The sequence below is a fragment of the Dendrobates tinctorius genome, unplaced genomic scaffold (genome assembly GCF_039654945.1).
Source record: "Dendrobates tinctorius isolate UK_male_01 unplaced genomic scaffold, ASM3965494v1 ptg000265l, whole genome shotgun sequence".
NCBI classification, from domain to species: domain Eukaryota; kingdom Metazoa; phylum Chordata; class Amphibia; order Anura; family Dendrobatidae; genus Dendrobates; species Dendrobates tinctorius.
Window position 1 is genome coordinate 15,358,783 of NW_027361932.1, and position 16,507 is coordinate 15,375,289.

At 45.9% G+C, this 16,507-nt stretch overlaps 1 protein-coding gene and 1 gene segment (V, D, J or C); both read right to left on the bottom strand.

Moving 5' to 3' along the window:
* The window catches only part of LOC141069521 (immunoglobulin lambda variable 5-39-like), a 173,324-nt gene extending 157,235 nt beyond the window's left edge, over positions 1-16,089 (bottom strand). The window contains 2 exon segments of the V gene segment in view: positions 15,610-15,926; positions 16,018-16,089. Of these exon segments, the coding sequence occupies positions 15,610-15,926; positions 16,018-16,063 (363 nt within the window).
* Positions 1-16,507, bottom strand: part of LOC141069520 (immunoglobulin lambda-1 light chain-like) — a 1,030,357-nt gene that overhangs the window by 165,574 nt on the left and 848,276 nt on the right. The window lies entirely within an intron of this gene.

A 16,507-nucleotide genomic window follows, 5' to 3' on the forward strand; every position in this document is an offset into this window, starting at 1 on the left:
ATGACCCCTGTGACTACTTCTCCACCTGTGCCAGATCCCTTCCCAGGAAAGCTGAATTCGGACTGTAAGACGGACCCCCACTTGACACATTTTTTTTCCCCTATTTTCCTACTGAAAATTGGGGTGCATCTTATGGTCCGGTGCGTCTTATAGTCCGAAAAATACGGTATATGGCTTAAATCTACCACAGTATCGCCGCTTCAGGCTGCCCTTGTTCTTATGATGCGATAGGTCTGTTTTTCACACGTGTCTAAACCAGTTTCATTATCATAACCTTCTCTTTTGGGAGTAAACATTCCATTTGTGTTCAGAGGTTGTTGTTAATATTCCCTACCACTCTAGTGCTCCGTATACCGTCTACTACCCTATTGTGGGCTCTTTTTATTTCATGTCAATTCTTTGCCCCTTTTTTTGTACCCTTGAGCGCGGTCAAGCATTTTTTACCATTTTAGGATTTTAACACTGTTTTAGCAGGGTCTAAATTAGGTAGCTCCTCCCACTACTCTTTGCCCAAACGTTGTTTTCTAGCACCTTTTATTACATGACTTCAGATTCTGTCTTCTGTTTTTGACCCTGCCCGTCTTCCCGTTCTGTTTGACTTCCCCATCTCTGAATCTTTGTACTGTGAATCTGTGCTGCCTGCCCCAACCTTGGACTGTCTGACTATGTCTCTTTCTTGCCCTATTGTACCTTGTACTCAAACCTCTGACCGCCAGGTCAGCTGCTGAAGTCCCAGGGACTGCCTTGGAGTAGGTAGCCCAGCCTATCCTCAAAATCAGAGGCCTTTGAGAAGACTCAGTAGACACTTAGTCACACCCCTCCAGGGTAAGCCCAGCCTGTGGTGCAGTGGGTCCACATCCACCAGTGTTACATCTTTTTCTGGCCATGGACTCCACTGACAAATTGGGATCCAGGGATTACAAGTCTAGTGTACAAATACTGTAAGAGGAAGTCTGCGCTCAGCATGAGTGTCAGGACCAGCTGAGGCAGGCCACCATTGTGGTAGTAACCCAGCTGTAGGGTCTGTTTGCCGCAATGTCTACCCCGACTTCCGCTTCTACCAACCTCTGGTCAGTCAGCCTCTCCAAGGGAACCACCTAATGCTCCGGTTTCTGGTGGTACTGTTAAGCTCCAACTTCCACTTCTGTCCCACTATGATGGAGATCCCAAGTAGAGCCACGGTTTCATCAATCAGCGTCAGATCCATTTCACACTCCACACAGCCTGCTGTTTGGACAATCTCTGCCTGGGTAAACCAGATTTGGAAACATGAAGGATCAGAGACCCGCGATATCGGGAGGTTCCTGGAGATGTTCTAAGCGGTATTCGAGTTTCCAGACCCCACCTCCTCCACTGCTTCATTCCTGATGTCTTTAATTCAGAGCATGGACACCATGGCCCAGTATGCCATACGCTTCTGTATTGTGGTAGTGGAGCTAACTTGGATTGAAGAGGTGCTGGTGGAAACCTTCTGCTAGGGCTTGTTTGGTTGCATCAAGGATGATTTGGCTGTCAAAGAACTACTATCCTAGCTGGATGCCTTTACTGTATATACCTGGCCAATAGAATAGATCTCTGCTTGCACGAGCAAGCTCAGGAACAAGCTTCAGTGTCTCCTTGAGCCAGAAGACAACCCAGACTGGCTCCAAACTTTCAGTTCTCTTTGCTTTTGCAAGTCATACCACCAGCCACTGAGCCGATGCAGGTTGAGCAGGCCAAACTTTCAGTACAGGGACCACAGAGGAGGTACAAAAAGAATGTTTCTATCTACTTTGGAGGGCATGGTCATTTTGTTCACCAGTACTCTTTGAGACTGGGAAACTCTAGCATCTAGGGTTGGCTGGAGAAATGACCCTATGTGAGAGTAATTGTTCACCAAAGCAACTGACACAAGTTACTTTGACCTGGCAGAAGAGATCCCTCTACACTGCAGCCCATCTGGATTCTGGCTCCGTGGGCAATTTCATTCATCTGGATCTGGTCCGTCGACTTAATCTCCCTACAAAACAGCTGAATTATCCCCTCACTGTTGCGTCCATTGATGGGCAAATCTTGGCAGAATCTGTTCAATTCATCACACAGTCAGGCACGCTACGTATTGGAGTCCTGCATACTGAAAGAATTTCCTTCTATGTTCTTCAAGGATCTATAAATTCTGTTCTCCTGGGCCTTCTATGGCAGTGTCTTCATGAATCAGTTATTTACTGGTTCTCCAGTCAGGTACTTCATCGGTGCTTCCAACTCTCTAGTCAAGTTCACGCCCAAGACTACGCCTCCTGTGCCTTCGAACCTTGCTTTGTTGCCCATACATTATTGTGTCTTTGCAGATGTATTATGTGAACAAAAGGCTGAGTTTCTGCCACCCCGCAGACTTTATGGCTGTCCCATCTATTTTCTTCCTGGCACTTCACTCCCCCTGGGGTCAAGTGCATCACCTATCTCTACATGAGACTCCAGCCATGTCTGAATACATACAAAAGATTTTACCCCTGAAGGTCATTAAGAGTATCTTGTCGTGCCCATTGGGCTGTGTTATGCACCCGCTGTGCTTCAGGAGTTCATTACTGATATCTTCTGGGAACTCCTCTATGTTTTTTGTTTCTGTTGTAGCTGTTTTTGTTCTGACCCAAAGTCAGACATGCCAGATCACTAGTGAGGCCAAATTAGGAGTTTACGCCCTTAACTTAAAAGCGCATGGAGAAAAAGAAAACTGCACAGATTGTGAGCAAGTCACTTTATCTGACGTAATGAAAAACTAGGCAATATTTTATACCATTTACAACAACTATATGTAACTCTATGTAGCTTATGTAGCCCCTACTGTTTACCCAGGGTCATACCTTGTTTACCATGTACTCAGAACACGTTGTTGCTGACTATTGAGAACATATATGATAACAAGTATAGTCTCCATGAAGAGGAGACTATCAAACTATCAGAATGCTGCGTCATGAGAATAAATTCTAGCAATGAAAGGCAAAAGGCAATTAAAGAATTAAAGGCAGTTAAAGGCAAAGCATTAACCCTTCTATATCAATTTCCCCCTTTTGTAAATGGCATAACCTTTGCCACATGGTCAGCTGATGTCCACAAAGGAGCTACTGTTTCATGGGTCTAGTACCCATAAGAGGGCTTCATACCTGCTTTGCCCATCCACCCTCAGTGTGGACACTCTCTTTCCCCGTCAGCAATGGCTATCTGGGGTCTATGATACACTACGGAAGGTTCAGCCTTAGATTCCTTTTTCACACATACATTATTCAGTAGCTTAAGTAATACATATATTAGCGCTTTTACGGCTACATAAAACAATATGCAAAACAACAAAATTTGCATACAAGTCTGTACAATTCCAAAAATCCATCCTGCTAGGCCATTAAATCAATTTGCTGGATTTAAAAAAGAGAACGTGTTACCCCACCAGGCGTCTCTGTTTGCACTGTGTTGTTTTAACCATTGGTCTCTAAGTTCACCTATTTTGTCTATACTGGCCCTGATCTGGAGATTGCCAGCAGGGACCAATTATTAGACATATTCCTCCTTCTTTTGCTGTCAGGTAATCTAGTACTATAGTATGTTGGTTAGTAACTATGATTAATTGTCTCTGTATTGTATTAGTTTCATTAAGAACTTCAAGAATCTGGAAAATCTGATCATCCAGGTAGTCTGTAGTTTCCACTAATTTATCCCACATTTGTGTTATGAAGGGGTATATTAGCATACTACTGAATATTTTATTTGCTATCCCCATTTCTACTAGATGTGGCCTACCATTTGGACGGGGCTTATTCTCTGCAGCCCTTCTATACAAGGTGTGAATTGGAACTGCTGCTGTGTCTATTTTACTATGAGGAACTATGAAAGTGGCTGGTGTCAGTTTGGCAAGAATGCAAACCCCTCTTATGTCTGGGCTCACCCACCAGTAGGCACGATGTCCGCACACTAAGAATACTCCTTCTGGGAGAACACAAATGTGACCAGGGGTCTGTATACATTGGTATAAACTCAAAAGTCTTGACATAGATTTATGGGCACACCGAGTATTATTCATTTGTTTTCCGTTTATACCAAATGTACATTTACCCCTTTCTTTCCTTATTATTTTACCCGTAGATGCTTTACAACCTTCAACACCATCTTGGTACACCGACTCATTAACTTGTGTTTGATCATGAGTGTATATACGGAAGCAATTATTGTCCTCACCACAGATATTTGCTCCAGTGTGTTGAAGACTGAACCACAGTCCATCATTTGGAATGGGGTCTGAGTGAGGGATTTCAGTCCTCCTCCTGGCGACCATATTTCCGACATCTGAATCATATTCCCGCCACCACATTTGTACATTAGGCCACGTTATATTAAACTGAAACCAGGGATTAGCGGCCCATCCGATTATAGCCAATGAGGCAGATATATCACGGGGCACATATTTTCCCCAAAACCTAGATTGAGTCCAAGTCTCATTGTGTATGCAGTGTGGGGTTAACACCTCCCATGGCTCCAGAGGTAAGGCTAAGTACGGCATAGTCCTTGCAGATACTGGGCTGTGTGTACAGATCCAACAGTCTTTCAGTTTCTGTCCTTCCATGTCCTTTATAAGAAGAGCATGATGTCGAATAAGTTTGTTGTCCCAGTCAGCATTTAAGAGTTTATCCTGTGTCTCTGTAGAGTGCAGTAATCCTATCACTGCCAGCAAGGTGATTAGGAGAACAGTCATTCTGCTGTTGAAAAGACCTTCTTTCCCTCAAGTTATACTGAGGTGGATGTGGTCTGCTGGACTTGGAAGGGGCAGTCAAATCGTGGGTCTAGACTCCTTCTCACGTGTCTGCGTATGACCACCCAAACACCTGGATTCAGCTGATGCACATGTGCACTTTCATTAGGATCTGGAATGGATGAGAACACATGTTTATGTACCACATTAAGTCTTTCCTGAAAGGCCGTCATAAAAACGTGTTGCATTTGTAGCACCTGTGGGAAGAACAGACCAGTCTTTGGTGCACTACCAAACAGGACTTCAAAAGGAGACAAACCTGTCTTTCTATTTGGAGTGTGTCTGACTGAAAAGAGTGCAAGAGGCAAGCACTCTACCCAGCTCTTTCCTGTATCTGCCATGGCCTTTTTAATTTTCAGTTTAAGTGTCCCATTTAGTCTTTCCGCTTTCCCACTACTTTGTGTCCTATACGGTGTATGAAATGAAGTGTGTACCCCTATCGCTTTCTATGGTTTCTGGGACACCATACCTGCAGATCAGTTCTTTCATCAGTTTGTCTGCAGTCGTTTTAGCATTTTCACATTTTACCGGATAGGCTTCCTGCCAACCAGAGAAGAGATCTACACATACTAGGACATTTGCATACACTCCTACCTTGGTAGCTGTATGTAGTCAATCTGCAGTCTCTGAAATGGGTAGAGAGGCCTAGGTGTCACGTTCTTAGGGACTTTTACTGCTTTACCTGGGTTGTGCTGTGCACAGATGAGGCATGAGTGTACGAGTTTCGCGGCTGCGTAGCTGAAACCAGGAGCGATCCAGAAGGCATCTACCATGGCACACATGTGAGTTTTTTGAGGCATGAGTGGGGCCATGTGTCGCTTGCGCCATAATTGGGAACAGGGACTTCGGTAGTCACAATTTATCCTTATTCTCCCATACTCCATTTGAGTTCAGCTCAGCTCCCAGTCTCCCCCAGTGTTCCTTCTCTGTTTGGGCAGCCTGTTGCTGAAGGGATTTCAGGACATCTTGGCTCAGAGTGGCTGGAATACGCTGACTCCCCGCCACCGTCCACTGCTCCCTACGCCGCCTTGCTGCTACTTTAGCAACGTCGTCCGCCCTTCTGTTGCCCTCTACCTCCATCGAGTCACCGTTCGTGTGTGCTTTTACTTTGTCAATGCCAACCTGGACTGGTAACATCAATACCTCCATTAATTGTTTCATCAGCTCTACATTTTTAATGGGCTTACCGGCTGAGGTAAGAAACTCTCTGCTTCTCCAGATAGGGCCATAATCATGGGCTATTCCCCATGCATATTTCGAATCTGTGTAAATATTAGCAACTTTACCTGCAGCGGCTCTACATGCCTCAGTTAGTGCCTTCAACTCTGCCTCCTGTGCCGACATGTGAGGAGGGAATGGTTCAGCTCGGATTACCTCATGTGAGGACACGACTGCATATCCAGTGTAGAATCGTCCATCCTGGTGGTATCTGGAGCCATCTACAAAAAACTCAAATTCTGCATTAGGAACAGGCTTTTCATGAATGTGTGCAAACCCCACTGTCTCCTGACTCATCAGTTCTGTGCAGTCATGTTCATGTCAAAGTATTCTTCCTTACTTGCTAATACGGTCACCAATTCCCCCTTTTCTGAATCCACAGGCAGGAGGGTGGCTGGATTCAGAACGTTACATCTTTTGAGGGTGACATACTCAGGAATTAGTAGAGTGCATTCAAGTCGGAGCTGTCTGGCCATAGACAGATGTTTTGGTTGAACTTGTACGAGTATGGAATGGATGTCATGTGGGGAATAAATTGTCAAAGGAAAAGTCAGTGTGATCTCACATATTTCCTAATAGTAGTGCAGCTGCTCCTACCATACGGACACACATAGGTGACCCTCTGATCACTGGGTCTAATTGTGCTGAGTAGTAAACTATTGGTCTCTGTTTCCCTCCACGTTGTTGTGTCAGTACTGTGGTAGCATGTCCTCCCTGCTCTGTGCAAAACAAGAAAAATGGCTGGTCATAGGCCGGGGCTGACACAATGAGCAGTTTCAGAGAATGGAAGGAATCAATTGCTTCTTGAGTGAGATCATAGGGATCTGATGACAAGCAGTCATAAAGTGGTTGCATCATTTGTGAAGCAGACCTTATCCAAGGCCTGCAGTGGGTCACCAAGCCTAGGAAAGTGCGTAGATGCTGATGTGACCTGGGTAGAGGGAGATTTGGAATTGCCTGTTTTCTGTCTTCAGTCAGGTGTCTTGTAACTTCGGCAATACAATGTCCCAAAAATGTCACCTTTTGGTTGCAATACTGTAATTTGTCACATGAGACCTTGCAACCCTTTTCTGCCAAAAAAAAACTTAGCAAGAAACCTTTAGCTTCCCTGCAGGACCTCTGGTCCGGGCAGAACAGCAAGAGGTCATCCACGTACTGTAATAGTATAATCTGCGGATGAGGTGATTGCCACTACTCAAGGATCCCTGCCATTGCTGTTGAATAGATGGTAGGGGAGTTCTTTCCCCCCTTGTGGGAGGACTGTCCAACAATATTGTTTACCTTCATGAGTAAAGGAAAAAAGATACTGACAGTCAGGGTGCAGGGGTACAGAGAAAAATGCATTCGCCAAATCATTGACTGTGAAACATGTTGACGTTGCTGGAATCTGTGACAGTAATGTGTGTGGGTTAGGGACGATTGAGGTCACACTTTCTGTAACATCATCAATAGCCCTTAAGTCATGGACCATTCTGTAAGTGTCAGGGGAACCCTTCAGTCCTTTTTTGTTAATGGGATACAAAGGGGTGTTGCAGGGGAAGATCTTTGCACCAGAACCCCTGCCTTAACATACTCTTTAATATCTCTGCTCAGGGCCATTGATTTGGCTAGGCTCAAGGGGTATTGCTTTAAACAAGGAGGAGTGGTTCCTTTTTTCAATTTAATCATGACAGGGGGAATGGGCAGCCGACCCACATCAGTTTTTCCCCTTGCCCAAACAGTGTCTGGCACCTGTCTCATTTCTTCATTCTCAGGCATTTTGGTGTCAGATATTAGTTTCACTACTTTTGTCATATACACCATTGCTGCAATCTTACACAAATGTTTATCTGAGAGGGGACTTGTGACTGTAATACACTCAAGAGAGTATTGTATGGTGGCCTATATAGCACTCAACACATCTGCTCCCAGTAAATTCATAGGGGTATTGTCACTAACAATATGTTTTGTAAGCACCTCTTGGCTATCTTGTAATTTTAGTCTTATTTGTTTAGTCATAGGGGCTTCTGTCACTTGTCCCTCTACCCCCACACATTCCACAATCTCATTAGTAATCATGTCTGGCATTATCAAGTCTTTGTGTAGCACAGTCCCGGCTGCCCCAGTGTCAATCAAAATTTCTGCCTCTTTCCCTCCTGGCATTGTTATGGTGGTCATCAAGGCAGGACAAGGTCCAGAGGGGATAAGAACAGGGCACACATTTGTCACTGGGTTGCCAGTTTCCTAGTCTGGATGTGGAGGAGATGAAAGATTGGTCTGGTCTGCTTACTCTCCTTTATAGGGTTTTTCCAATGGTTGGCGTAGTGCCCATTCTCACCACAATTCCAGTACTTCACTGTTTCTATGTCCTTAGGTCCCTTACTACGTCTCCACTGTTTTCCTTGTGTTCCAGCATACATGACAGGTCGTCTTAATGTCCTTGTTTGTTCAAATCCTTTGGCCACCTTCAGAAGATCTTTTGGATCTACATTTCTCCATTCAGGTCTGGCTGGCTGTACTGCGTCTCGTAAGCCTTTGTTCATACCGTCAATGAATGCATTTACCAGTACTTTAACATCGAGTGAGTTTATGGGACTGTACCCCATGTCTGTCCATTTCAGCTGTAACCGTCCAAAGTACATCTCTACGCTCTCTCCTTTTTGCTGTGTCATGTTAGTCAGGAGTACAGACTGCTCTGATTGTTCCACTGTAGCCCATTGTTATTATTATTATTATTTATTGTTATAGCGCCATTTATTCCATGGCGCTTTACATGTGAGGGGGGTATACATAAAAACAAGTACAATAGTCTTAAACAATACAAGTCATAACTGGTACAGGAGGAGAGAGGACCCTGCCCGCGAGGGCTCACAATCTTCAAGGGATGGGTGATAATACAGTAGGCGAGGGTAGAGCTGGTCGTGCAGCGGTTTGGTCGATCGGTGGTTACTGCAGGTTATAGGCTTGTCGGAAGAGGTGGGTCTTCAGGCTCTTTTTGAAGGTTTCGATGGTAGGTGAGAGTCTGATATGTTGTGGTAGAGAGTTCCAGAGTAGCGGAGATGCGCGAGAGAAATCTTGTATGCGATTGTGGGAAGAGGAGATAAGAGGGGAGTAGAGAAGGAGATCTTGTGAGGATCGGAGGTTGCGTGCAGGAAAGTACCGGGAGACGAGGTCACAGATGTATGGAGGAGACAAGTTGTGGATGGCTTTGTATGTCATGGTTAGGGTTTTGTAATGGAGTCTCTGGGCAATTGGGAGCCAGTGAAGGGATTGACAGAGGGGAGAAGCTGGGGAATAGCGGGGGGACAGGTGGATTAGTCGGGCAGCAGAGTTTAGAATAGATTGGAGGGGTGCGAGAGTGTTTGAGGGGAGGCCGCAGAGCATGAGGTTGCAGTAGTCAAGGCGAGAGATGATGAGGGCATGGACTAGGGTTTTTGCAGATTCTTGGGTGAGGAATGAACGGATGCGTGAAATATTTTTGAGTTGAAGTCGGCAGGAAGTGGAAAGGGTTTGGATATGTGGTTTGAAGGAGAGATCAGCATCAAGGATTACTCCGAGGCAGCGAGCTTGTGGGACTGGGGAGAGTGGGCAGTCATTTACTGTAATTGATAGGTTCGTAGGGGGGGTCACGTGAGATGGGGGAAAGATGATGAATTCTGTTTTGTCCATGTTGAGTTTCAGATATCTAGTGGAGAAGAAGGATGAAATAGTGGACAGACATTGAGGGATTCTGGTTAGTAGGGAGGTGATATCTGGTCCAGAGATGTAGATCTGTGTGTCATCAGCATAAAGATGATACTGAAAGCCATGAGATTCTATGAGCTGTCCCAGGCCAAAGGTGTAAATAGAGAACAGCAGGGGCCCTAGGACTGAACCTTGTGGGACTCCGACAGATAGGGGGCGAGGTGAGGAGGTGGTGTGTGAGTGGGAGACGCTGAATGTCCGGTCTGTTAGGTATGATGAGATCCAGGAGAGGGCCAAGTCTGTGATGCCGAGGGATGAGAGGGTCTGTAATAATAGGGAATGGTCCACTGTGTCAAAGGCAGCCGACAGGTCCAGGAGGAGGAGGACAGAGTAGTGTCGCTTGCTCTTGGCAGTTAAGAGGTCATTGGTGACCTTAGTAAGGGCAGTTTCAGTGGAGTGGTGTGACCGGAAGCCAGATTGTAAGCGGTCGAAGAGGGAGCGAGAAGAGAGATGGGAGGACAGTTCAAGGTAGACGTGTTGTTCCAGTAGCTTGGAGGCGTATGGGAGAAGTGATATAGGGCGATAGCTAGATACAGAGGATGGGTCAAGAGAGGGCTTTTTGAGGATAGGTGTGATGGAGGCATGTTTAAAGCTTGAGGGGAAAACACCAGTTGTTAGTGATAGGTTGAAGAGATGGGTTAGGGTTGGGATGAAGACTGTGGTGAGGTTTGGGATGAAGTGGGATGGGATCGGGTCGAGTGCACAGGTGGTGAGATGTGATCTTGAGAGTAGAGTGGAGAGTCGAGTACGTCTCCCCAGACTGTGCAGATTTATCATACATGCCCCAAGCCTGATTCTTTGCCACATCTGTATGTGTCTTAATTATGTGTCCTAGTACGTCACTTGCCTTTACCCGGAGGAAACCCACACAAACACAGGGAGAACATACAAACTCCTTGCAGATGTTGTCCTTGGTGGGATTTGAACCCAGGACCCCAGCGCAGCAGTGATAACCACTGAGCCACTGTGCTGCCCTGACATTGTTTCACTGATCTACCTTCCCACAGAAAACACATGCAAGTTCTGCAATGCCTCTGAAAGAATAATTTGCTTACCAAATTGTCCAAATGTATCTTTGAAAAAACCTCCTTGCCTTTCCCCAGCTACATTCTTTCCAAACAATGTCTTGAAATGAATACAGAGAAGGTTTCTGCTGTTCTTTCCTGGCTTCTTCCTCAAGGTCTGCATGCCATCCAGCATTTCTTGGGTTTAGCCAACTTCTACAGACAATTTATCCCACACTTCTCCGACCTATGCTACCTCAATGGTCATTCAGCACTTCACGTTCCTCCTAAAGAACAGGAAGGCAGAGCAGAGTATAAATCTCTATATATAAAACTGAAAGTATGTATGTATGTGTGTGCGTATCACCAACCAATCACAAAGCATCTTTAATTTCACCAGAGCAGTTCAAAAGAAGCTGAGCTGTGATTGGTTACTATGAGCAACAGTTTTCCTTGCAACCACTCACTAAGCATCTCTCATTTCACCAGAGCTGGTTAAAAGAAGCTGGGCTGTGATTGGTTGCTATGAGCAAGTTTTCCCACTTGACAACACCTCAGCAGACACTGACATGGTGGGAGAAATCTAGCATTCCCGGGAACATAAGCTCCCAGCCATTGTCTGCACCCCAGAAAGGAGCACAGAGCACATGACAGAAATGAACCCCCCCTCCCTGCCCATATCCTCATCACACCTCTATCCCGTAGGCACATCTTCCCTCTTAAAGGGATCTCCGGTATGGAAGTCAGGGCAAATCCATCCAGCCCTTTGGTTTTGACCCCAGGCCTCTCTTTAAGGGATCCCCGGTATGGAAGTTAGGACCGTTCCACTCAGCTCTGTGGTTCTGACCGCAGGGTCTCTTAAAGGGATCATTGGTATGCAAGTTAGGGCAAATCCACTCAGCATTTTGGTACTGACCCCAGGCCTTTCTTAAAGGGATCTCCGGTATGGAAGTCAGGGCAAATCCATCCAGCCCTTTGGTTTTGACCCCATACCTCTCTTAAAGGTATCACCGGTATGGAAGTCAGGGCAATTGCCTTCAAATGCTCTGGTACTGACCCCAGGCTCTCTTAAAGGGATCTCCTGTACGGAAGTTAGGGCAAATCCCTCAGCGCTCTGATTCTGACCCCAGGGTTCTATTAAAGGGATCATTGGTATGCAAGTCAGGGCAAATCCACTTAGTGCACTGGTTCTGATCCCAGGCTTTCTTAAAGGGATCTCTGGTATGGAAGATAGGGCAAATCCACTCAGCGCTCTGATTCTCACCCCAGAATTCTATTAAAGGGATCATTGGTATGGAAGTCAGGGCAAATCCTCTCAGCGCTCTGGTTCTGACGCCAGGCCTCTCTTAAAGGGATCCCCGGTATGGAGTTTAGGACCGTTCCACTCAGCGCTCTGGTTCTGACCCCAGGCTGACAGGATGATGTGGGATATTAGGGGTAGTAGTCCGGTGGCTCTGGCTGACGAGATAATGCGGGATATTAGGGGGAGTAGTCCGGTGGCTCTGGCTGACGGGATGATGCGAGATATTAGGGGTAGTAGTCCAGTGGATCTGGCTGATGCGATGATGTGCAATATTAGGGGTAGTAGTTCGGTGGTTCTGGCTGACGGGATGATGTGGTATATTAGGGGTAGTAGTCCAGTGGCTCTGACGGGATGATGTGGGATAATAGGGGTAGTAGTCCAGTGGCTGTGACGGGATAATGTGGGATACTAGTGGTAGTTGTCCGGTGGCTCTGGCTGACGGGATGATGTGGGATATTAGGGGTAGTAGTCCGGTGGCTGTGACGGGATGATGTGGGATATTAGTGGTAGTTGTGCGGTGGCTCTGGCTGACGGGATGATGTGGGAAATTAGAGTAGTAGTCAGGTGGCTTTGACGGGATGTTGTGGGATATTAGGGGTAGTAGTCCGGTGGCTCTGGGTGATGGGACGATGTGGAATATTAGGGGTAGTAGTCCGGTAGCTCTGGCTGATGGGATGATGTGGGATATTATAGTGAATGTGACTATGCGGAGTGGGCGGGGCTCTACACTCAGCTTTATATGTATAGATATAATCATTATAATTTGCTATAACTAACCGTAGTTAGTTACTATGCCCGGGCAGCGCCGGGCTCTTCAGCTAGTTTTAAAATAATTTTTAAAAATAATTTTTGCCACATGATTGGACACTGATGACTCTGGGCAGCCCTTTATACACCAACTGAAAACCCAATTTTTCTGCTATTTGGATCTGGACCTCGATGGGATCTTGCAGGTAGACCAGCAGGTAACTGAGCTCTCATTCAGTTTAACCAGTGATGTGCCTCAGCTGCACATCTTTCATAGGTGAGCAGTATTTTATCATTTTCAGCTCTCCCACCTTGTTGATCCGCACAAGGTGCGCTTTCCTTCTCCTTTTTTTGTTCTTTATTCAGGGATTTTTTTTAATATATTTTTACACTTTGTATTTTTTTTTTACTTTGTTTTACATTGTCCCAGGATGGACATCACTGCATAGTTACAGATTGCTGATCTGGCACTCTGCAATGCTTTTGCAATGCTGGGGATCTGAGCAGCATCTGACATGCAGGGAGGAGGCTTGTCAGCTCCTGCTGCTCTTAGCAGGTTCTCACAAGCCACCTTCCTTGAAGAAATCCGTGGCCATCTTGCGGCCAGGTGTCACCGTGGAGACCATCAGCACAACGCAATCACATTGCGTTGTGCTAATGGAAGCACACAGAGTGCTCCGTCCTGATATGATGCTCCTTGATGTCGCTTTCAGTATTGGGAAGGGGCTAAAGCCAGTCAGTGAAACTCCAGCTGGGGTTTGTCTCTTTGATGTTTCTGTTCTTTACTCTGCACCTATCTTCTGTTTCTTTTTGGGAAGTAGGTGGCATATTATCTAACAGTACTTATTGTTTTATTTTGTACTTTGTGATTTATTGTACTCACTCTGGGATCTTTTCTTTTTCAGCACACTTTCTCTTTTATATGTAACTAGCTGAAGAGCCCGGCGCTGCCGGGCATAGTAACTAAATACGATTAGTTATAACAAATTATAATGATTATATCTATATATATAAAGCTGAGTGTAGAGCCCCACCCACTCCGCATAGCCACGTTCACTATAATATCCCACATCATCCCATCAGCCAGAGCTAATGGACTACTACCCCTAATATCCCACATTGTCCCGTCAAAGCCACCTGACTACTACCCCTAATATCCCACATCATCCCGTCAGCCAGAGTCACTGGACAACTACCACTAATATCCCACATCATCCCGTCACAGCCGCCGGGCTACTACCCCTAATATCCCACATCATCCCGTCAACCAGAGCCACCAGACAACTACCACTAATATCCCACATCATCCCGTCACGGCCACCGGACTACTACCCCTATTATCCCACATCATCCCGTCAGAGCCACTGGACTACTAGCCCTAATATCCCACATCATCCCGTCAGCCAGAACCACCGGATTACTACCCCTAATATCGCACATCATCCCATCAGCCAGAGCCACCGGACTACTACCCCTAATATCTCACATCATCCCATCAGCCAGAGCCACCGAACTACTACCCCTAATATCCCACATAATCCTGTCAGCCTGGGGTCAGAACCAGATCGCTGAGTGGAATGGTCCTAAATTCCATACCGGGGATCCCCTTAAGAAAGCCTGGGATCAGAACCAGAGCGCTGGATGGGCTTGCCCTGACTTGCATACCAATGATCCCTTTAATAGAACCCTGGGGTCAGAATCAGAGCGCTGAGGGATTTGCCCTAACTTCTATACAGGATATCCCTTTAATAGAGCCTGGGGTCAGTACCAGAGCATTTGAAGGCAACTGCCCTGACTTCCATACCGGTGATCCCTTTAAGAGAGGTATGGGGTCAGAACCAAAGCACTGGATGGATTTGCCCTGACTTCCATACCGGGGATCCCTTTAAGAGACGCATGGGGTCAGTACCAAAGTGCAGAGTGGATTTGTCCTCACTTTCATACCGGGGATCTCTTTAAGAGGGGCCTTGGTCAGAACCAGAGCGCCGAGTGGATTTGCCCTAACTTCCATATAGGGGATCCCTTTAAGAAAGCGTGGGATCAGAGCCAGAGCACTAAGTGGATTTGCCCTGACTTGCATACCAATGATCCCTTTAATAGAACCCTGGGGTCAGAATCAGAGCGCTGAGGGATTTGCCCTAACTTCCATACCGGAGATCCCTTTAAGAAAGGCCTGAGGTCAGTACCAAAATGATGAGTGGATTTGCCCTAACTTGCATACAAATGAACCCTTTAAGAGACCCTGCGGTCAGAACCACAGAGCTGAGTGGAACGGTCCTAACTTCCATATTGGGGATCCCTTTAAGAGAGGCCTGGGGTCAAAACCAAAGGGCTGGATGGATTTGCCCTGACTTCCATACCGGAGATCCGTTTAAGAGGGAAGATGTGCCTATGGGATGGAGGATGTGTGATGTGTATATGGGCACGGGAGGGGGGGATTCATTTCTGTCATGTGCTCTGTGCTCCTTTCTGGGGGGGGCAGACAATGGCTGGGAGCTTATGTTCCCGGGGATGCTAGAATTCTCCCACCATGTCAGTGTCTGTTGAGGTGTTGTCAAGTGGGAAAACTTGCTCATAGCAACCAATCACAGCTCAGCTTCTTTTAACCAGCTCTGGTGAAATGAGAGATGCTTAGTGATTGGTTGCAAGGAAAACTGTTGCCCATAGCATCCAATCACAGCTCAGCTTCTTTTGAACAGCTCTGGTGAAATGAAAGATGCTTTGTGATTTGTTGGTGATACACACATACATACATACATTCAGTTTTATATATCGAGATAATACTGTACATATGATGACAATTATGTCTCACTTCCCTAAAGACATGTATCACTGTGTTTGCTAGAGTGCCACACACCACAGTAGTAATCTGCTTCATCCTCTATCTTAACTTCCTTAATGGTTAAATAACCGGTGTTTTTTGAGTTGTCTTTAGATCCAGAAAACCGGTCAGGGACTCCCACTCCTTGGTGTTTGCTGCTGTAACTATTATACCTCAGAAGATATCGAGGACGGTTCCCTTCCTTCTGTTGATACCAGTACACACCGTAGCCACTTAGGCTGATTCCACTAGCTGTACAGGAGATTTTCACTGTACTCCCCGAGGACACGGATTCAGAGGGCGACTGTGTGACTGTGACCTGAGCAGCACAATCTGAAATACAGAAACATACATAAGAATGCAGAAAAAAAAGCAAGTTTCAGTCATAAAGGAAAAGCTTTGCTGTTATCAGACCCCATCTTACATGTGCTAATATAGAGAAGAGTGATGAATACGGCAGCCCAGGACATGTTGCTTGTGACCGCAGCCAGAAATCTCTCTTTATCTTTCTGGTACTGAATATCATTTATATATAGACTCAAAAAATAATAACAGGAATTAAATGTAAATGTGTTACCACCTGATAGGAAGCTGCAAACTACGGAGAAGAGTAACTCCACCCCAATAATATTAATCAAGCTTGAATAACGCATTGGTAGACTTGTAATGAGAACTTTCATGGAACTGATGTAGATTCTAGAACATGTGGAAGCATGATATATTGTATATTAAAGGAATTGTGCAGGTGTTTTTTTTTTTACAAAAGCCTGCAGTCAATTGTATTGAGCATGCATGTCTATTCGAAAAGTAGCTGGGTGTATGCATAGCACATACTTGCAATTATATGACCACTCGGTATTGCTGCCGGCCATTGAGAATTCTCACAGTGCCCAGTGACTGCAGAGTTTCAGGAA